General features: G+C 42.1%; 1 protein-coding gene across 1 annotated transcript; it reads left to right on the top strand.

Moving 5' to 3' along the window:
• The first annotated feature begins 161 nt into the window (after positions 1 to 161).
• Positions 162 to 5751, top strand: LOC105022088 (augurin-A). Its single transcript, XM_010890222.5, has 4 exons — positions 162 to 2480; positions 3491 to 3538; positions 4053 to 4204; positions 5458 to 5751. Exons 1-4 carry the CDS (start codon positions 2255 to 2257, stop codon positions 5605 to 5607), a joined length of 576 nt encoding a protein of 191 aa, XP_010888524.2. The 5' UTR covers positions 162 to 2254; the 3' UTR covers positions 5608 to 5751.
• Positions 5752 to 23924: the final 18173 nt, after the last annotated feature.

Here is a 23924-nt window from a genome sequence, read left to right as displayed (position 1 = left end):
ATACCCTTGTATGGTGTATTCCAACCTATTACCCAAGGGTCTATTCAGAGAGTCCTATGAGTCACATACACAGTTCCTAGCAGGCGGTATGGACTGGCTGTGTGGGACCCATCAGTAATGGGACATCACATTTCCTACCTAGTGTCCTCCATACAGAGATAGTTAGTACTCTCATACATTGTGTCTAGCTTAGTTCAATTACTTTTCATGCTCAATATCTTTCTCTGCTCCCAGAAGATGTTCTTGGCTCAAAGTTAAATGTCGATATATCAGCTTGCAATATGATTTTCTGTCTGGACCCTGTCCTGCTTGAAGCTGCCCAATCTGGGCTTTTTTCCCCCCAACCTTTCTGGTCTAAATATTTCTAGGCTAATCCCGAAAATCAACCTACCAGAGATACAGTACGTTTAACCACTGCATGACTCTAAGAGCAGGGATGTCATTGTTTCCATTCCCCAAAGCTGAATGTTTTCGGCCTCTCCAACTCTTGTGTGTTCTTTCCCCCAGTATGGCTGTCATGCCGGCTGTGTCAGAGATCAGACAGAGGCAGGGGATAGACCTGGCTGTGTCACGCTCGGAGACGGGCATCTATCACCACACGGAGTGGGCCTCGCTGTGTAGCCTACGACCACAGGGCATATGGCACGATGTGACTCGCCATGCGGCACCGGTCCTTTAGAGGAAACGCCAAGCAACACGGGGGATTTGTATTTTATTTTTCGTCGAGATGTGCTCTGAAGGGCAAGACCTTCCCAGGTTGCCTTGGTAACAGACAATCCCGAAGCACAGATTGGTGGACGAAGGGTTATTTTTCCAGATACACACTCAAGGGGGGATGGTGTCAGGGAGGGAGCGTTGGATTATCCTCACGGCCGTGGACACAGTGGTGTTCAGTAGAAGAAAACACCAGGCTGTTGCTCCCGGTTCTAAGAGATGCCACGACAAATGGACTTAGGAGATCCTGCGAGTTCCTTGCAGTTCTCATGAATGTTGTCCGGTTTTTCCCGATTGCATGAGTGTTTTTTTTCCCCGGGGGTTAAAATCTGTTTTCCCCATGTGTGTGTGTGTGTGTGTAGCAGTTATTTTAGCTCTTCTGTCTCTGTTGACCTCCCAATGACCCTGAGCGGAGTGCAGGTGTGCCTCTCACAGCATTGTCAGGAATGCTTGACTCTTCCCTCACATCTGCCAGTCAGACCATTCCAACCCTCAAGGTTAGGGGGGCTTCTTCCTAGGTTCACCAAACGTGCAAACATCTCACCTGTGTGTTTTTGACTCCCTAGTGTGTTACGTCGTGGCAAATTGAATAATCAAGTTTATAACCGGGTAAAGAACATTAGAATAACATTACAATAACAATAAACCAACAAATGCCGGTTTGACCAATAGGGTATGGAAACATGGTAGATGTTATACAGTCACACACAATGTCAAGAGTTTATTTCATTTTTAACAATTGTGTCAGATTACAATTGTTTCACAAAGAACAAAAGACCTAGAGGCCAGGTAGTGTAGAAGGCTTGGTGGTTGTATGTCTGAATTGTATTGGTCTCAGGCTGACAACAATCTCCTGAAATACCCTATTCCCCTTATTCTACTATAGCACAGTGAAGACTGCCCTGGACAATACCATTTGCGATACATAGAGAATACGTTATCAGACTGAGACATTAAAACATCACACCACACGACTGCATGATATCTGGCTAGAGAAGACAAGTCTGAGAGAAGTGGAAGTCCATGCAGAAAATTAAATTCAATGTTTGCGTTTCCCCTCTGTGGGGATTCTTTTTCATGTTCAGAAACATCTGTCCTTCCCTGGAGATATTTTGCTCTTTCTGCCCTGGAAACTCGCCTCACAGGAAACAACTTGCTAAAATATCCTTTAGCGTTGTTTCATAAATATAGCTTGGGATCTGTTGACTGCCGCAGCATGATGCTTTTCATTTCGTTAGCCACTACTTAGTTTGCCCTGGGAGACTTTTCTGTCAGACAGTCATTCACTTCTGATAAAGGAAATATGGATCTATTTGAGTGATCAGTGGATAAATAAATCTGTCCTCAGTCAATACTTTCTGTGTCATCAGGGTTCATGTTGACCATTTTCCCTTCTATCTTGATGAACATCAGCAAAGACAGACACACAGAGATTGGAGAACGATCAGACAAACTCCTTTCTTGGTAGCAACCAACATATAATACACACATTACATTCCAGAAAAGGAACACGCGTTTCGGTTTGGCATTGCCTTGCTTTATGACATTCCTGAGCCAGCACACGCAGGTTTTCCCCCCAGGAATGTTTGTCCTTTGGGCCTGTGGGGGAGACTGGAGCTCCGACGGTTGCCGATTCCCCTCCTGTTTCTTCTTCCCACTCCTTCCAGACACACGGACGTCTGGGACAGAGAACGCCATGGCTCTCCACAAACTCTGCCTGCAGATTCTCCTGCTGACCGTCGCCTTCTCCTACTGCGCTCACTCAGGTAAAACACTTCTTACTCATTCAAGTTCCATTTTGTGTACCTACAAACCCAAGACATTTATACTTTACAGTTGCAGGTTGCTGCATTTGAATGCATTATTACATTAACAAGAATAAATAGCTACAGAGAAAACACTAGTCTCTAGGTACGAGTCCTCCTGAATCTGTCTTGTTGTTGCTGTGATCGGCTATGACTGGACACTGTAGAACCCAGTAACATCTGATTTTGATAGTGTTCAGTGGCTATCTGCCTTGTATCCCGCCATCTTGGTTGCTGTGGTAGGAGGCTTTGGTTTTTGAAGTACACTGAAAGGATTAGGGCTGAGAGGGAGACTGCAAAAGAAAACAGAACACCGAGAGAATAGCAAGAGGGAATACGTTTGTGTGTGGAGGACAAAACCATTCAAGGGCTCATATAGAGAGGATTTCACACCCTCTTGTCACATTGTCATATCTACAGCTCTTGTCTTCTCTAGCCAGATAATTAATAGCATAGCAGACTCAGCTGCATTTAAGTAACTACATTTATGCAACCCATACATTAATAAAGAAATGTACATAAACAATTGTTCTCGCCTCCAAATGTCATGTCAAAAATTTGAATTTTAATGACACAGTATGTAAATTTGAAGTGCCAAAGCATTTCTGTACTCAAGTTAATATGTGACAGTTAAGCATTTGAGAGAATGTAGAGGTCTGCAGTAACAGACATTTTCAACACCTAGTAAATACCCATTGACATGCCATCCAATGCATTTTGCAATGTTTAACCTTAATGCGCTGTACACCAGCGGAAAATCCAGGATTTTCTGATGATTTTAAACATGTTTTAAGTGTTTTGGATGGTACAGTATGACTGATTCTCAGTCAACCTACCCGCTATTAGAAACGTTTGTCAGAAGGCCAACTAATAACAGCAGTATTTTAATATAGTGTTTAGAAATCAGTTGCAATCGTTTTGGAATTAATCCAATGTATCTATTTCTCTTCATTTAACCATACCTCCTACAGACGACTCAAAGGAGGGCAAGCTTCACAGACTACTAAAGAGAAGAGAAGGTAATATGACGATCTTGTATTTCCTTGATAAATGTTTGACTGCTGAAACTTGACAGTCTGCTTGCAGACAGCCAAACCTCGTCCACACGCCTGCATCAAAAATGTCAGAAAACCAATTCATGTTTCATAAATAACTATCCAAATTATCCCCTCAGGCAGCAATCTTTTCACACTTGCCTAGCGCCGAGTAACCGCGTCAAGTTCAGACGGACCTCCTTGATGCGTAGCGCACACAGGCCTTGGTTGGAGGAATGCCTGGGTCTATACGTGGCAGATACAGATGATTCTTGATTCTTATTAATAATCCAAACCGCCGGTTGATATTTATAGCGTTGCCGACGCCGCCTGGCGCCTCTGTCTTTTGCCTGGGCTGCGGCCAATCGGTCTAAACCACTCCCACAAAATCTCTCGGTGGGCGACAGCTCCCCTATGACCCCACCGCGGACCAACAGGTGTGGTTGTTCACCGTTCACGCACACTCCTTGACCCCTAACACCTCCTGTGCTTCCCCCAGCGGCGGTGCCGGGTGGGGTGGAGGCGGCCCCCTCCGAGGCCAAGGAGTTCCTCAGGTCCCTGCGGAGGCCCAGGAGGAACCTCTGGGATCGGACCAGGCCAGACGTGCAGCAGTGGATCATGCAGTTCATGCACATGGGTTATGACGAGGCGGTACGTGCGGAGCTGAAACACACGCACTCCTACCTCCTCCACACACACACACTCCTACATCCAGCACACACGCAGTCAGCCCTACCTCCTCCCGACACACACAAAAACACTCCTACCTCCACCACACTCACACACATGCTTGCAGACTGCAAGAAAATGTTAAACATTGCACACGCACACGCACCTGCTTCTACCCACTGGTCAAGTAACACATCCACACAGTACCTAACGATGGTCAGACCTATTCCACAGAACCAGTGCATCAGTACAGTAAATAGTTGTTCAATGCAACAATATTAGCTATGACTCTTCAGGGAAAATGTACATCCACGTTAAATGTTTAATCTGACCATATAATCTGCCACTGTTTCCCCGATCATTTGGTTAAGCAACACAGGATGTCCAGGAATAGCATGTCACCGTTTATGCTTTGGCGTCAGCCTCGTACAAAGAAATTGCTTCATTTTTCCACAGCGTCTTTGCGCGAAAATGCAACCTCTCTCCGTTGTCCTCAGGGGTGACAGTAGATTGATTTTTTTTCCAGTGATGAGAGGTTTACTGTGTATGCCTGAGCTTCTGTTAACAGAATCACATCCAGGAGACCAAAAACCTTGATTATTCATGTTGACATCATTGCATAGGCATAGAAAAGATTTGTAATTCAACTTTCATTGTGTTGTGTTGCCGTGTACAGAACCAGTAATTACGTTCTCATCTGAATGTCAAAAGGTCTTCACAGAAAGTGGTCATATTGGCTACCCAAGCAGGTTTTGCGCACCTGGAATTTGATGAATCTGTTAAAAAATGAATGAACGAATGGACTGCCGTATACAAGCTTGTTTGGCTTGGGACAGTTTGACTGATCATATTAAACCACAATGCAAAAATGTTGAAGTAAATGTAAACATTTCTCAAATGGGCAATGGTGTCTCGAACACTGGTCAAACCCTAGATCACCCGCCAAATCTTTGACAAAAGTGCCTAAGACCACCACGCACAGAGCTGCAGAACTGTTGTTGCATGCAATGATTTGTAAGTTACATATGAAACTGAAAAAAAACATTCTATATGTATATTCAAACTAAAATGTGTTCACTAAACATGAGTCTATATGAAAATCGTTAACCGACAGCTGATGTGACACACCCAAGTAACTGTCTTTCAAGACCTCATCTGTTCAGTCCTTGAAACAAGTTCACCAAATCTCGTAGCTTGATTTCATGAACATGTCTGGCTGTGCCCCCACCCTACAGAGGCTTGAAACTGACCTGTCCTACTGGATGGACCTCTCCCGGTCGTCTGACCAAGGGCGACAGCACCAGTATGACGAGAACGCCCCCATCGGGCCGCAGGACCCCAGTTCCTACAGACACGGCGCCAACGTCAATTATGACTACTATTAGCCCCTGTGCTCAGGGGTCGTAGATGTAATTCTATCAGCTCAATGTGTTTGTGTGAATTAACTTTAATACAACTGTCCCTGTAAATGCTCCAATAAAATAAGTGCCTGAAACAAAAGCCTCTGACAGTTTTCATCACAAATCGAACGGCAGCCTTCGTTGGTTCTGTCAGATGGACCTACAGTAACCTCTGTATGGATTAGGTTATGTCGACAAAATTTGAACTGTTGCTGATTGTGGGAGGGTACCCATAGTTTCCCTGGTCTGAAAATGAAATACAATGGAAAATCTCCATGGGAATAACATTTTAGTTTTAGGCAATGCTCAATCTGTGACCGGGAACCCGCACAGTAGAGTACTGTAGACTGTCTGTCAGTGGATGGGTCTGTAGTGAGAGGATCTGAGTACTGAGTGGATTTTTCTGAAGAGCTAAAGTAAGATCCATGTTTAATAAAAGAATCTTGCCATTAATAAAGGTGCAATTACACATGAAATATGTTTCAAGTCAAACCATACAGATGGTAGCTACAAGTAGGACCACCGCCAGCCTGCGGATTAGATACCAAGTTTTCTCTTAAGTGACACAAACATCATGGCCAAATAATGGCAAAGGAGGCTGGACATGGCAAGCACCAACCACCGTGGAAAATACATCTGTCGTTTGTCCCACTGGAAGTGAGGCTCTGAATGTGACACTAGTTGTTGTTTTGTCTTAGTGGTTCCATGTGAGACAGCTGTCCGATACAGTTGTCAGTACTCCCTGGGAAACGCTCCGATATCCAGCACTCATATCTGTCAGTGTAATCAGTTGGGGTTTATATAATGTCTTACTCTTTCAGATAAGACTGCACTGTAACTATTGAATTTTGCAGTGGCTGTACACACAGAAAAAGGGCTAAGGTTTTGAGCCATTTGTTATTGCTTTCAGATCCATAGATTATATGTCAACACAATAGAGACAGATAGAGGCCTCTAATTCTATCCACACTACACCAGGAACCATAGAGAATAATAGAGGCCACTTACCTATTCTATACACCAAACCATAACTTTCATATTTGGCACACACATGCAACATTTTATACATTTTTGCACTTCAATTCATCCCTCAGACTTCACAAGCTGTAGACAAAGTGGCCTATCCAGGCAATGGAATGCTGTAGGGCTTCACAGGGCATGAAATGAGCTGGCTTAGTTATGTCACTGGAGCAAGACAGCTTGTCTATTAGCCAACTGATCAAGTCGTTCTGTCATAAAGTGTTTCAGAAAATGACTACGTGTACGTACGTGTATGTATATGTGGCTTTGCGTTCATAGAAGTCTTCTATAGAAAGGTATGGTTTGTGCCCTGTGAAGTATTCAGTTAGGGTCGAGTCTGCAGTATTTAACAGATATTGTACAGGGATTACGCTCAACCTTTGTCCCCCCTTTTTTTTTTTTTTTTTACAAATACTCTTAAATGTGAAAAAAGGGCCCCATGGGATAAAGGTTGGGACCACCAATCGCTGTAAATTACACAAACCATTAAGACATCATGACACCAAAAAGTCTAGGTCAACATGACAAATATTTCCCTTATAAAATGTAAGAAACTGTATTTGGTAGGACCACTGTATTTACAGTGTTATTGCCCTGTCCATTGACACAAGACCTCTGAATAACACCCTATCACATTATTTTACTCAGTTGTTTTTTTTTTTATTCCACCCAATGGCCATTAATTGATCACTCCGGGACTCATCTGGAGTTTATGGATTTTTTTCACATGATGTCAGGAGGCTAAGTCACCCAATATGAGAGAACGGCATAATATACACACAGTAGAAAATAAAGGAGAGCATTTCCAATAAGACGGGCTAGGGAATGTCGGGAATGATGTTACCTCTTAGTGCACGTTCCAAACGGAAACCCTATAACCTTTAACCCTGCTCCACAAGGCTCTGGTCAAATGCAGTGCGCTAGGAAGTGGTTTGGGTGTCATTTTGGAGGTACCCTCTGGCTTTTTAAGAGGGCAACATGAGAGCCATGGTCCCTCTCTGTGGAATGCTCTTGTGGGTTCGAAGCCGCAGTGCTTGTCTTGGTTCTGGACACCAGGCATTAAAGTGCTGGGACTGAGTGAGACATTATCTGTCAGAGTTGCTGGAAGCCCAGGAACAGCAAAAAAGAAACCGTGTCATGGGTCAATGGAATTCTCCACTTTCTGCCTTAAGGAAGAAGGAAAGAATTTGACCCTTGTCATAGACCGTTATCTTTATTTTACCTTCGAACGCTCCTGAGGCACATGACCGACACGCTCCAGACCGACACGCTGAGCAGTTGCTTTGCGATATTGTACAGTTGTGTTAGTGCTGGGTGAGAAGGAAGAGCTCAATTAAATCATTCCAATTAAGGATTGCAAGTAGCCTTTCAAGTCAACAGCCTTGGACAGGTGCCTGTGGGACAGAACAATCCGTCAGAATAAGGGCCAGATGTGTGGCCAAGGTCTTTGTTCCTCAATGACATACGAGAGGAGGAAATGGAAAACTTGATATTATCTCTCTGTAACGCCTCATGAGATAATGTGGTTAAATAAAAATCCCATATCCTCTGCAACAATTTTTCAACCTCAAAGGCACAAACAGTATTTTGAAGAACAACCACTTTCATCATAGACTTGTGTCTTAAGACATTACCGCATAAGTGCCCAGATGGTCAATCCCCCTCTGCTCCCGCAAAGATCTGGGCCAGCGAAGAGATTTAAACTCTTAGCGTCCCAGGGATGAAATGATTGAGATGCAAACTGGTCTCTTTTCACAACCAATTTCCACTGCTATTCTGTCCCCTGGGATCGCACCAAAGCCTCTCTCTGTGATTGACAAGCCATGTTCCAACCCCTCCAGAGAGAGGCTGGTCACCTGGCCCAGATGCAGAGAAGACCAGCCTCTACTGCTGGGACAAGGATGGAGCAAGACAGTCAGACAAACATTCCCTTAAAATACATTTGAAATTACATATTTACATTTCTAATTTGGTTATTTTGGGGGTGGGGAGAAAGTCTAAAATGTTTTCTTGGGTGAATAAAAGCATTTTAAGTCAAAGCTTTGGATTCCTTAACGCCATTTGCCTCCTGCTGGCGTGAGTTTTGTTTTCTTGTCGGAGCGTGGGAGACTGGTGATGAGTGACTTGGGTTAAAAGCCTAAGGGCTGAACACTGCCATGCCCCGATACCACCTCAGCGTTTAATTCTCTTATTCCGGTTCCCTCAGTCTCCTGGTGAGCCCTAGACTTCAATATCATTTCTGGGCATAGCATACTGTGAACACGTTTCCCTCAGACGCTCTGGGGAGAATACAGATATGAAGGAAGTAATAGCTGGTTTGTGAAACGTCCATCTATTGGAAATTGACGTGAAACAATGTTGTTGTTTTTTTTTTATTAAAATGTTGTATATTTCTAGTGACTCCTTAAGTATTTGAACAGCATGCCAAATATATACTTGATCAGAATCCGTTCGTGGTGTGTTTGGTCAAGGTTTTCTTATGTATCATTGTTGCAATGTCCTGGTGTTGTGAAGTCTGTCTAATAAAAACATTGTCTTTGGACCGAAAATGGTGACCTATATTTTTTTGTATATTTTCAATTTGGGACAACAGACTTATTTGCTGCCTTAATTTTCAATGGTGCTTTAATTATGATTTACAAAACAACTTTTGATACCATCGTCAGTTGTATATTTCCACTTCACCTAATAACTTTAACATGCAAACCTTGAATTTAAAAACATTGTCATTGCCTGTATGAGATTAAATTGTCTTCAAATAATAATTTCACTTAAGGTCTGTATACCGAGTGCTTTCATGATAACCTGCCACCAAAAATAAACTCATCTTTGTCTGAGGAGACATACGTCAGAACAATCATCATTCAACGGAACTTTATACCCAAAGTGACCTCTGTCCTTAACCGTCTCTCCTGTGGTTCGAACTGACTCATCTCTTTCTGCAGGTCCCTGAAGCAGCAAAACAACAGCTATGTGCCTAGTGCAACACATCCTCCACCTGGACCCACACACACTGCAGATTTTATCTGTGGGGTCCAAGCTGTGTGCATTTATATCACCAAGGGGTTAATTTTCACTCCTGACTCGATGCGCGAAATGTTAAACTTCCCCTCCAGGAGAGGAGTGCACTATATCTGGATAGCAAGCCATTTGGGACACACCCCGACTTCCACCTCACTGTGATTGGATTCTGGTCCCAAGATTATTAACTTTATGTTAACATCACTCAACAAGACATGGTTCTAGTCATTAAAAATGAAGCAGAATGATCTTAGACCCCTGTGTGTTCCCCAACACTCTACATCCACCAATTAACAGAATTACATCACTCTGCTTTAAACCCACTGCAAATCGAACCCAGGCAGGGCATATTACTGGAAAAGACGGATTATCATAAATATTAAGAAATACAGTCCTGTATACAGGTGGAGGTGACAGGTAGGCTATGAGCTAGGAACCGTAATTGAGCATTTTCCATATCCATCCACATCCCCTTGTCTTCCCCCGATCCATTCCCACTGCAAGAATGCCCATTCTCAGTCAGCTCACACACACCCTCTCTCCCTCCCTCCCTCCTCTCCCTCCCCCCTCTCTCTAACCTACTCTCTCTCTCTCCCCCACTCTCACTCTCCCTACATATATATTAATAATGTCCCAGACGTTTCACAAGTGAAAGGCTTTCAGGGGAGTTAACAGCTACTCTACGGTTGCCCTCGTCATGGAGACATGCTTTCAGGCCCTGGCAGACACTGAGGTGCTACCTGAGTATTCCTCTGATCCCCTTAACCACACGTTGGTCTCCTTGTATCGATAGAGACAGAGCTCTTTGTCTGACACGTTTCCATGTCCACAGCCACACATTAAAGGCTACACAACAATGACCACGAGTCACCCGGGTTTATTTATTCTTTCTGTGAGTTACTCAGTCTCACAGCGCCAGTCAAAAGTTGGGACACAATTATATTGGTGTGTCCGAACCTTTGACTGATACTGTATATGACAGCGCCCTCATACATTGATCTTTGTCTTTTGTGTCAGGATTATAATTGTGGCTGTTGTGACGTCACGACCAGTGAGTGCCAACCTTTCATTACTGATGTAATGTGTGTTATGCTGCCCAGAGTGTCCATGTCTCGTTAAGTCTTTGATCTCTCTGGGAAAATCAGGAGTTTTGGTTAGGCAGCGCTTGATTCATCCTCAGACACGTACGCTCAGAGATTATCTGTGTCACACAGATCCTCAGAAACACGTGGGCACTACCTGTATATCAAACCGGTACCCAAGGGATCTCACAGTTTAGCTTTTAATCCAGGAATAACTGCTCTTTAAATGTTTTTCAGTGTTTTCTGGCACAAAATCGGAAGATCGCCTCATTAAAAGGCATTTGTTTGATTCTTTTCCTTTCCAATACAATGGGCATTATGGGATGTATCCATTACACCACTGTGCTAAATGGGCTTTGTTGCCTGGTTTAGGATAGACACCAGAGAAACAGATTAAGCCAAATCCTGGACTAGAGAAAACATTTGTTTGTTTTCTGAAGCCGCCTAAGACCTTCATAAAAATAACCAAATTATAACTATTCTGATAACGTAGCCATTAGGCAATGTAGTTATTAGGCTCCTTAGTGGTTCAGCCCCTCAAGGTTTGGCTTTTCTACATTACTGCTGTACTACAGCACTGTTATTCTGGGGTCCGGATTGAAACTAGGCCCAAAAGGACAGCCTGGAAGCTTATCCAGCCTGAAGGAACTTCCATATTATCAGCCTTTGATGGTAACAGTCCGTGATTGCAATAAGTATTTTGGCTCTTTGAAGCTTTACTGTTTTATCTCGTTTTTCGAGAAATTGTTTTAAAGTGTTATAACTTGAACGTCCTACCTCGATCAGAACTAGGCTTCATTACAGTCAATTTGATCCATTCCTCCCAATTTGAAGTAATTCCTTCTCCCTTTTTTCATCTGTACTACGACACTTTCCTGACTTGACTTGCAAAGCAGTGGCTCACCTTCAGACAGGACCTTGCTTTACAATCGACTGTTCACCGTGCTGCCATTTTGTCATTTTGACTAATGTGCCACACTGAACAGTAACATGTTTCAGTCATGGAAATAAAAAATAGATAAAAAACGTCATAAATAAAGACAAATACGGAGTAGAAGATGAAGATGAAGAAAATAGAAAAATGTAAGCAAGCGGTTCTAGAAGATGCCTTTAGAAACACTTTAGTCAGAGAGGTTCCCCTAAATTAACTTTCAACAAAAAGCTGAATTTATCCAAACCACTTCTACAAAGATTCAACTAAAACGTGGTGACAAAAAAGCTAAGTTTGAGGAATGTGTTGTTGGATTACAGACTTTGAGAATTGGGCCTGAGTGATTGCGAGGCAAAGCAATTGCTTCAAGAATGCTAATATTTTGAACAAACTATACGTACCCTTGAAAAGCTTGAAAGCTTGAAAAGTAGGCCAAAGAATTGTTTCATCAGTTCTTTTGTAACTGTGTTTCTCTGCATTCCTTTTAAAATAGTTCTTATTGTTTTTGTTTTAGCATTTGTGGGATTGTTTCATTACATATCTGGACTAAGAGGTAAGGAGTCAAATTTAATGTTACTCTACGCTTCCAAGACTTGACTGAAATCCACAATCATTTCATCTTCGGAAGGAGGGTTGTACATAATAAAACATTGAGTAATTATCGCCTCAATCAGCATGTTGGTTAAATCAAAAGACTTTGTTGAACAGTGAAAGGACAAGACAGTTAGTGTAATCACAAAAACAACCTAACTAATAAAAAGTTGGGGGAGCTAAAATTGTTTTATAAATGTTGCGTCAAATGTTTTCAGGGTTTTTCAGAAAACATTATGTCAATAAAATTCCTACACAGTTATGCTGAAATTCAATCAAACATTTATTGTACAATCGCTGGTGTCTCATTTCGTTGAAAGGTGCATGGGCATTCAGTCTCCCTCCACAGGAACCCCTGGGCTAATCACAATTTTATATTTATATACTTTCTACTTTATGTGGTTTTGTGTGTTTTTGCCTGTAACTTGGGGGGGGGGGGGGGAATGCTACCAAAGTGTGGTTGTCATAGTCTAATTACAACTACATCTCACTGTTTTACAGTGAGGGAAAAAAATATTTTACCCCTTGCTGATTTTGTAAGTTTTCCCACTGACAAAGAAATGATCAGTCTATTATTTTAATGGTAGGTTTATTTGAACAGTGAGAGAGAATAACAACAAAAAAATCCAGAAAAACGCATGTCAAAAATGTTATAAATTGATTTGCATTTTAATGAGTGAAATAAGTATTTGACCCCTCTGCTAAACATGACTTAGTACTTGGTGGCAAAACCCTTGTTGGCAATCACAGAGGTCAGACATTTCTTGTAGTTGGCCACCAGGTTTGCACACATCTCAGGAGGGATTTTGTCCCACTCTTCTTTGCAGATCTTCTCCAAGTCATTAAGGTTTTCGAGGCTGATGTTTGGCAACTCGAACCTTCAGCTCCCTCCACAGATTTTCTGTGGGATTAAGGTCTGGAGACTGGCTTGGCCACTCCAAGACCTTAATGTGCTTCTTCTTGAGCCACTCCTTTGTTGCCTTGGCTGTGTGTTTTGGGTCATTGTCATGCTGGAATACCCATCCATGACCCATTTTCAATGCCCTGGTTGAGGGAAGGAGGTTCTCACCCAAAATTTGACGATACATGGCCCCGTCCATCGTCCCTTTGATGCAGTGAAGTTGTCCTGTCCCCTTAGCAGAAAAACATCCCTAAAGCATTTCCACCTCCATGTTTGACGGTGGTGATGGTGTTCTTGGGGTCATAGGCAACATTCCTCCTCCTTCAAACATGGCAAGTTGAGTTGATGCCAAAGAGCTAAATTTTGGTCTCATCTGACCACAATACTTTCAGAGGAGAACTGGGTGAATCATTCAGATGTTCGTTGGCAAACTTCAGACAGGCCTGTACATGTGCTTTCTTGAGCAGGGGGACCTTGCGGGTGCTGCAGGATTTCAGTCCTTCACGGCGTAGTGTGTTACCAATTGTTTTCTTGGTGACTATGGTCCCAGCTGCCTTGAAATAATTGACAAGATCCTCCCGTGTAGTTCTGGGCTGATTCCTCACCGTTCTCATGATCATTGTAACTCCACGAGGTGAGATCTTGCATAGAGCTCCAGACCAAGGGAGATTGACAGTTCTTTTTCTTCCATTTGCGAATAATCGGACCAACTGTTTGCACCTTCTCACCAAGCTGCTTGGCGATGGTGTTCTAGCCCATTCCAGCCCTGTGTATGTCTACAATCTTTGTCCCTGACATCCTTGGACAGCTCTACAGGTAACAAGCTGAGATTAGGAGATTTAGTCTACTAAAAAGGAAGGCCCTAGTGTAGTTAATCAATCTGGTTATTAATCTGAAAAAAATCACCTGGACTGAACTCAACTCAATCTCACCACAATGCTCTGCTTCTTAATTTGTCTATCTCACTCACTCTATAAAGAAAGGTTTGAGAGAAGGCTATAGGTTATACTACCGCTGAGAACGCGGTATTGAGTAGGTAAACATTAAATGATTGAAGGAATATGTGAGAAACACTATTTCACAAATAAAAAGGTGCATAAACGGCGTTTATGTGCGTTCACTGTCCACTAAAACCCTGGCTCCGGGTTCAAAACGACAGGCTTCATGGTCAAAGAACCTGAACAGGAATTACAGGTTAAAATAAAATGTACTCCATTATCACACATTGACATTTATATGTTAATGCAATCGCATTATTTGACTGGATCTATGTGTCCGCTGTACGATAATTCAGACAGCTGGTGCAGTGTGTCAACTCCAGGTATAAGCCACAGCGTGCATCTTGTCTGGCCGTCAGTTCACATGACACTTGCCTGGGAGACCCATCAAAACACCAAAAATCTGCCCACTAACACCTCTAATTAATGACAGCCTGGTCTTACAGTGTGTCAATAAAAGTGCTTCAAGGCAACACAAGTAGGCTAGGATACTAGTTGTTGGAATGTGTCACGGTCAATTAGGTGTATGTTTATCCTTGTATGGCATGTTGACAAAGAAAATGACAGGATAGTGATGGAGTTGGAGCTGGGCCGGGAAGCCCCACCCTAGTATAAGTCACTCTAGGACATTCTTTTGACATACTATTCTCCACAACCATTTTATAATTTCCCACAGAAACCCTCCAGAACCCATGGATTAAATGCTCTAAGATACAGCCCGATGCTACCGTAGTAGCATGATTACAACCTTGAGTAGATACGTTATGGGAGGCCTAAAATGAGACGGTTGGCTATATTGCGATTGTTTCTATTTTCAATTTTAGAATTGTCTCAGGATTTGCTCAGAATAGACAAACACTTCGCTGGCTACGAGATTCTCTTGTCTTTTCACTTGACGAAAAAGTCAGTTATCGTCACCTATATTGATACAGTAGTTATTGTATCAATATCATTCACGAATGGCTAATAAGCTGTTAAAACGGCCAGTGGCAAAAGTCATACAGTTCATAGATGCTATTTGTGGTGGAGGTGAACTTAATAAGAATCGTTACTCAGTTTAACGCTAGTTAATAGGGTCAAACAAAATATTCAAACTTGGCTTGATGTTAATGAGTGAAAGTAATATAGTGCGAAGACGCTATGCTAATGCCCGGCATGTGTGCAGGTCGATGGCATTGTGCTCAACGACAATGCCCTTCACATGGGCGACCCGGGTTTGATTCTCGGGAGGGCAGCCACGGTCAATGCATTTTATTGCGGGCCGGCTGTACTCAGCTTGCCTGGTTTCTTGTTATTTTTGTTCGGGGCATGTGGAAAAAAAAGCTGTGTGCCGTGGCTGGACACGTAAAAAGGCTTGCAGCAAGCTTCAAATCTGCCAAATGGTTTGGGAGTTGTTGCGATGAGACAGTTGAGTCCAATTGAATCTGACGAAGTTTAAGGAGGACTACAAAGGAGGGTAAAAAAGAAAAACACACTAACACAATCTACACACATTTGTTTATGCAATGCTGTATTTGAAAATGGGTCCATACAGTAAATGTATGTGTCTGGTTATTTGTTATGTTTCCTGTGGACCCCAGGAAGAGTTTCTCCTGCAACAGTAGGGGCCAATGGGAATAATAATGTATAATTAAACATTGAATTTGATTAATATTTTAGTCCCATTATACTCACTCACTGAGCTTTTCATGGTGCAAGCTTTCTTTGTCTACAAGCAGTGGCGTCGTTCGGCCTGGGCATCCGGGGCTATAGCCCTGGATCTTTTATGAATATCCCTGGATCTCAAATTGACCCAAAATAATTGTAATAAAAAGCCCCTGATCTATTCATCTATAATGAATAGATGGGGGGGGGGGGGTAAGCCCTGAATGTATTGTGATCCTACCAACTCCTCTGTCTACGAGCAAATGTTGTCAGTTGCAAATGTTACTGCTTTGAATCATTATATCCTGCTAGGGACAGCATGAGAGACTCTACAGAACTGATTGCCTAATGTAAGGATGGAAATCTGCTTGATTCATGAGTCCCTGTTGTCAAACATGAAGCCTACAAAGAGTAAAAAGCCATTTTGGAGGCCGATTTTCCCCACCAGTACACACAGCAGAGCTGTCAACACGGTTCCAGGCCTCAGGGAGACGCGGTCCCCTTCTGTCTTCCAGAGGCAACTGACCAATCTGTCCGCCATCAATAAGTAGGTTCAATAATAGTTTCAGAACAGTGAATTGACACAAGTGCCCACCTCGGATGAAAGCGTCCCCTGGCAGAGCAGATCGCCATGGAGACGGACACTGGTGCCACGCACGTCCCAGCTTGGGAACAGTGTCTCGTGCTCCACAGTGGGAACCGCCGCTCTCTGTTTCTATCATGGTTCAGCCTGTTGTAAAGTCAGGAGGAGCGTCACAACTAAACCTTATTTTGATGTACGGTTCAGTCTAGAATGCATTTGGTGGTGCTAATGGTTCACATTTGCATGACTCTGAACATCGGGCACAAAATGTGGCGGTTCGTGACAAAAACATTGCCCCCCGCTCCAGAAAATTGTTTGGCTTTACTAAAAGATAGCAGATCTGAATGAACGATCTGTCGTCTTTGTCCTGAAACAGCTTCAGTCAGTGTAACATGACTCTGTCCTCTTTGAACTTTCTACACGCCAGTCAGTGAGTGGGTGTTCATTCCATGCCCCCCGTGCAAGTGCCACTGGGCAGCCAAAACCCCTCCGTGCCGCCTCGCCAGCCCCAACTCTCCCCCTCTCAACATGCTCTCGACCCCCCGCCAGTTCATTCCCTCAGTATGTAATCCGTTCCCCATCCCTCCCTACTCCCTCTCCTCTTGGCGTGCCGTCGAACCCCCCGCCACCGCCTTGGCCCCCCTCCCCCACCGCAACCACTCGACACGCCGTCTTGGTACGCTTCCCTGGGGCATCTGTGCTTCCTACCCAAATACGCCTCAGTTTCCATTAGTGTCTGCGAACGCTGAAAAGGTTACTACAACACAGTTACATGGTGATAATGAGCTAATGAGACTGACACAATGTGGGGGGGGGGGGGGCAACATCAATATCTCGCTTACAATCTAATATTGATTGTTGAAGACACGGGTTCTATTTATTTTTTGCATTTCACTAACGAATCCTTGGAAATGTCGATGTTCTTTCAAGCGATGGAGGGGTCCTCAGCACAGAGAAATCGGGAATAAATAACGCTGATCCTGAGATGTTTGTTATTTACCATGTATTTGTCTGTTTTCTGCTACCTTTTAACAATGGCCGGTTTGACCACAGAACCAAAATTTTCCATCGCAGTCGTTACTGACATTTGATTAAGTTTGAGACGGACTATATTTAATCTAAGCAGTTTGCTTCTCACCCGCAGTTTTCTTTTCAATTATCTACATTGTCTTTCTTTTACTTGTCTTCTGTCCAAAACTTCAGCTAAAGCTAAAGTTAATATATGCAGACCACAGGACTTTGCACGCTCCTTGCAATTTTAGGCTGGGTGTCTGTAATGCATTTTGTGACAATCGCTCTGGTAAAAAAGCGCTTTATAAAATACATTAGGTTGATAGATTGACCAGACCTTGAAACAGCTGCATTCATCTGAACTTTTCCCCTCCAGAATCCAATAGGTAAAGGGTTGTGATCTATCTGACCGTCACCAATACAACAGCTCCCTTCACACAGCTGCTGTTCCTCTCCTTGCCTTAATATAGAACCCCCTGAACATGTGGACTGAAGTAATTTATGATTCATGATTACCCATAATTCACAAGTAGATCCCAATCAACCTTTGTACCCATGATCAGCCAAAATGTCAGCCAAATGTCCCCCAGATCAGTCATCACAGGTGAGATCATACTCCACCACAGGAAAGCCCAGAATAAGAAAACGTTAGCCAACATTTTAAAATACATTTATAACAATTATTTGATTCATGGGTTAAGACTCCTGTTGCTGCACCTTTCTAAATTCATCGGAGTTGAATTATTGTAAAATAATGTTTTACCATATTTAACCTTGTAGATATATAGCCCACCGTGTGCAGTAACTCAAAGAACAAAGCTAAAAATATAAATTCCAGGTCAACAGGAGCCAACATTTACGTTGAAATATTGCTGTTTTTGGACGCAACAGCCACTTAGTATACCTAGATCATCACATTATATACAGTATAGCACTTAAGGACTTCGGTATTATTCACAAGTTCTGATAAACCTTTTGGAGAAGAATGTAAGGCAATTAAAGAACGATGACCGATTGTCTTTGAAATAGCAATGACAGAAGTTAAAGTTAAAACATATGCCATATGTGGGGGGTATATCTCCACCTAAATCAACTAAATAATATAGTACACAGTACACACAGTACAGCAGACAGTCTAAAGGGTAATAAAAATGTCACACTACACTACTAAATGTGTAAATTATTGGATACCCCCTGTCACATTTCAACAGGCAAATTAAAAAATTTTTTAAGGCAAATTAAACGACAGCCATTGAATGAAATTGATAAATTGTGCTTCATGTATTATCTGGAAAACAATGCATCGTTGGGGAAGGTCAGTTTCACAACGTGTTAACAAACAGACAGCAGCAAAAACATTGTATAAAACTCCTTATGGGTAAAAGAAAAAAGAATGAAGCGGGAAAAATTCAAGAACTCTCATTCATAAGTAACGCATAGTTGCAGGAATTCCACGCACATGAAACAATATTAGTAAACGTGATCATGAACATATAAGCAGTACTGCCAGGGGCAGTTATGAATGTGTTAACAGTTAAATATAGTGGCTGTTTGCTAGGATGGTGTGGTCGGTGTGGTGGATGGTGTTTCCGCAACAAACTCTGTCCGATGATTGTGACTTTGGTTCCAGGAAGAGGCGAGGAACCTTTATCCTAAACCTAATGCTAGTACTGTGATCCCTAACCTTAACCCTAAGTTAACCTACGTTGTTCATAAGATGAACTATAGTTGCAAGGACTGGCTATCTACATACAAATATATTTTTAAGCTTACATTTATACAAACGATAAAGTTAGAGTTTTTATGGGGTGAGACATCTGAAAGAAGCTCATGAGATAGTTGTGTATTTTCTTTAAGAATCAGTAGCTTCATCAAAAAACATTTTAACAGTATGCACCCCCCTCCATGCACTGCAAGGCCCCCTCCCCGTGCCCTGCAGGGCCCCCCCCCAATGCCCTCCGGGCCCTTTTGGTAATCCGGCCCAGCAGGGACCTTCTACACCTGGCTAGGCATATCACTCTAACCCTTGGCTCCCTCAGAAGCCACAGGAGTTCCATAACACTCTAGAAACCTCCCAGCAATCCGATGAGCCATCCCTCTGATTACACCATCAATCAGTAGAAAACAATTACATTTTGTTTCCATCAACTTTTAAGCTGTGAAACAGCCACAATTGTGTGTACAAATTGTCCGTGCATGATGGAACACAGATTTATTTTCTCGACATTTTCTGCATGATCATATTTGATCACATTGGTTTATATTTATTTCCAAAAACACATATGTCAAGTTGACTGATAAATTGTAGGAATTAATTCATTCAAGTGGAATGCTATTATCCATTGAACTCCCAAAGTATTTGGACAGGGACAGTTTTTTTTTTGGGCTCTGTATTACTGCACTTTGGATTCCAAACTCTACAATTACTTTGAGGTTGAAGTGCAGCGATTTAAAGGGGAAGTTGAGATGGGTCGGCAACCAGTTGAATGGTGTCCGTGGATAGCTCAGGGGACACATGGCAGACTAATCTCTGTTGGCATTTGTCATGCTTATTTTGTACTATGGTAAGTATTTTCGTTTTCACCTCATCTGTGAAGTACGGTGTAGTGTATAGTCCCACCAAAACAATTGTGGATTTAACTGATAAATAAATACAATTATGACAATGAGATGTGAACTCATTGTCTAACAACTTTCAGAGAGGTAATGAACCACATTCCAATTGCTTTTAATTATCCATTCACTACCACACAGTTCAGTCCAGGTTGCAGCCCTGAAAAATACAAAATACTCCAATCAATGTCCTCCCTCATAGCAACGGATCTAAACTGTAACATGAGCCAATCAAGTGTTTGTTTTTGAGATGCCAAATCACAGCCAGGGACAGACAGGGAGAACACAGGAAAATCAAGTAAAATACCTTGAATGGATCGAATTCACCATTCTATGTGATTATCCTATATTACACCTAAGCCCCAAACTCAAACGGACAAACTGCTGATGTCGACAAATTAATGTATGTACCAATATCACAGTGTTGATGAACTAATATTCAAAAAGATGCAAGTTTATGAAGTGCTACAGTATGTGAGCCAGTGATACACAGAATGTCCCTATAAATGCTGAATGCTCTTGAGATGCTCTTTAAAGTTGACATCTCATGGTGAGCATTCACTCTGGCCTGCTACTGACTGCAAATGGGAATGAAATCAAACTCAATATACCTGTTCTTTTTATCCCCTCAAGAAGGTTCAACAATCACACAGTACATATCTGTCTGTCCCTGTAAGTGGCATGATTGTGGTCAGCCCAGGATACTGGGTGACACATCCTGTGTTCAAATTGAGTTCTCCTTTTGTGCAGAGGCTCTTTTCACAACATGTTATGGATGTTCTCAGTGGTCCTTTTCAATACTTCTCCCAGTTTCATTTGATGTGGATCCATAAAAGCGTCAACAGCACTTTGTTTGGACATTCTCATATTAGGCCTTTTGTTGTTCCATTAAGGGGCAGTAGGAATATAATGCATAGGGATACTGAATGATGAAATTAGGAATGGAGCAGGGAAAAAGCAACAGAGTCAGATAAAGGAAAATGTATTCTGTAATCAAAATGGTGCACATTATGGACCTATAGTCCCCTCCAAAAGGATTGACACCCTTGATAAAGACAAGCAAAAAAGGCTGTATGAAATAAATGCAGGTGAGAAGCAAAATTTTAAAGTTCCAAAATATGGTAATATATTGTAGTTCACTAGTGGATCAAAGAAATAAAAATTACCTTGTTCTCAAATTACAGATGTATTTCTCCCAAACGAAAATGACTCATTGGCAGTATTTTCTAGTAAGTCTGGAGACTGAGATGGCATTGCAACATGTTGATTTTAAGTAACATAAGTCATTGTTATGCTAAAAGAGAGACTTGCAGATTTTTATTTTAATCCTGCCACCTGGTAGAGTTCTTGATGTAGAGTTCAGTTTTTATATTAAAAAAATGTACCTAATCTAACATCACCTCCAAAGATGTCTCACTGACTTGAGCGGTAATAACCCCATGAGCTATCTCCGAAGAATTTAGAAAAGGTAAGATCTTCCAGCCTAAAATGACCCTTTAATTTTTTTTTACTGATTTTAAAAGTAAAACGTTTTCTGTTATCCGCTTATGTTTAAAACAAAGGAATTCAGGCTTTACCAAGTTTCTTTGAAAGGCACAAATGTATGTCTTCAGTTTAGTGTTGAAAATTGACATTGTGTATTCAGGTGACTTTAAGTTTCAGTACATTATCAAGTTTCATCTTTCAGTAAAAAACAAAAGTTCTCCCAAAGTAAAAGCCTTCATTCATCAGAGCACTGATCATCCACACACACAAACTGATATCCTTCTGACATAAAATCTAAACCAGGCAATAATACATAAGATGTAAACTCCATGCTGCAGATGTACAGTGTCTGTGCCCTGGAGGCAGTGTCTTACTGTAGAATGCTGGACTTCACCACATGCTGAAGGATATTAGACAGGGATTGAAAAGACCTATGTTTGATGGACGGTCCAACCCTCTCTATCTTCTGAACCTTATCTGTCTCTGTCCTTTTGTCCATGGGTTATTTAGACACACGCTCTGTGTTTTCTTCTTGCTGTTTTCCACATTGAATGGAGGAGCCGTTTCTATGGCCGGGAGACAAACGGTTAAGGGTCCCTGGTCAACGGGCCCCTCCGGGGGGTCCCATGTCTACTGGCCTCTCCTGGGGACCCACATGCTGATGTCTTCCTGTCCCAAGCTGGATTCACATCAGACTCTTACCAAGAACAAGGTTAAGCAATGTATTATGCACTATATGCTTTGACATAGGAATTTATCATAAGTATCAGAGTGATTACACAGGAGCATGACTAGACATAAATGACAGGGCCAGGGTGAGCATAAAATCCATAACAAACAGGTTCCAGTGGTGGCAAGGACACAGGAAGACGCTCTGCACCGGTTCTCCTTGGATGCAAAGTAAATTTTAAATTGTATTCAGAAGTTCGTCTTACACTGGAGCAGCGGATAAATGGGCTGGGTTAACAGTTCTCATCAGAGGGTGTTTAGGGAAGGATATTAAGACATGGGGCAGATTGGTGGGGATAGTAATGAAGAAAGGTATATTATTATTAAGGTGTAGGGTTGTGTATTGTCAGTTCAATAACAACAGGCTGAGTATTACTGAGCATAACAGATGTATACCGTAGCTAACAGGCCATAACTGTTTACAAGCTCATAAAGAAAAGTTCTGGTTATGCAAATGTTTGGATATTGTAACGTGTCCTCCTGTGTTCCGTGCCGTTATCCCTGAATAATGTGTTCAACTGGCTTGTTGTGGAAACCTCTAAAGGGTTTGCCAGTCTTTTTTCTTCATTTCCTCACAGAATGGCATGGATATACTTTCAATGTGTGATATTGCACCAGCCGCTGAAAGACTACAACACATCCCATGCTGCATTGCCCTTCATTCTGCGAAGATTATAAGGTACAGGGAACAGAAGACAGTAGGACGACCTGATATTGCGTCAAATAGAGAAAAGGTAGCTTTAGGAATAGATGTCCTTGATGTTCAAGGCACCCTGGGGACAGTTTTAAAATCAGTTTCCACCCACATTATGCCTATCTATATGCATTGCATAGAATGAATAGACCACAGGTCAAGTCAACAAAAGGTCCTTTATTAATCATATTCTTTATATAGTTAACCTGTTTATTTATAGTGAATATCCAGGTAGAACATCAGATAAACAAAACACACTGCGAAGAGCTCATCAAATCATAAGCCTGATGGGTCTTTGAAAGGGTATGCTGTTTTGTTGGGAACTGACAATTTTTCAGTGTGGAGAACTCTGCCCACCCAACTTGATAGAACTTGCCCACTGACCAATCCCCTTTCACTTCCCAATGGTTTTCTGATACACCCTATCCACGTTTAAGAGAACCTGTTGTTTATCAATGGCAACTCGACAAGCCTTCCGCTTCAGGCCATTGGATACGCACCAGATGAATTGTTAAGTTGATTCCTTTACCTTTCACCTTGCCTTTATGGGACATCTAACGTCCTCTTCCCAGTGAACGTCCAGTACATTTCATCCTTCCATTGAACCCTAGCCTTAATCCATTGATCTGTAGGGGAGACCGGGGATGGTTGTAACATTTTGGACATTTCTGTCTGTATCTTGAAGCTCTTTTAAGCCAGTGCATTCCAAATTGTACACAAACTAGTTACATGTGTCTGCTATTAGATGGCATAGCTGTTAAATCTGTGACACAAACAAAAATGTGTAGTTTAGTCTCAAACACAAGGAGTGAAATGTTACAATTCACCCCATAGCCTGGGTTAGTTGTAACATACCCTGGGGTGAAATATAACATTATGATATACCCTGGGGTGAGTTGTAACATTATTTAAAAAATTATGATGACAAAAAATGAATATAGAAAGCTTTTTATTCCAAACTTCAATTACTGTTTAACATAATTGGTGTGTGTGTGTGAA

Source organism: Esox lucius, chromosome 22 (assembly GCF_011004845.1).
Source record: "Esox lucius isolate fEsoLuc1 chromosome 22, fEsoLuc1.pri, whole genome shotgun sequence".
NCBI lineage: Eukaryota > Metazoa > Chordata > Actinopteri > Esociformes > Esocidae > Esox > Esox lucius.
The sequence above is the reverse complement of the archived record's forward strand: the minus strand, read 5'-3'. Positions and strand labels throughout refer to the sequence as shown.

What these genes read in the sequence shown, in the direction of transcription:
- LOC105022088 (XM_010890222.5), top strand. Translation starts at nt 2,255, where the DNA reads ATGACATTCCTGAGCCAGCACACGCAGGTTTTCCCCCCAGGAATGTTT. An exon ending in CTCCTACTGCGCTCACTCAG is followed by an intron (nt 2,481 to 3,490) that starts GTAAAACACTTC and finishes TACCTCCTACAG; the next exon opens with ACGACTCAAAGGAGGGCAAG. An exon ending in ACATGGGTTATGACGAGGCG is followed by an intron (nt 4,205 to 5,457) that starts GTACGTGCGGAG and finishes CCCACCCTACAG; the next exon opens with AGGCTTGAAACTGACCTGTC.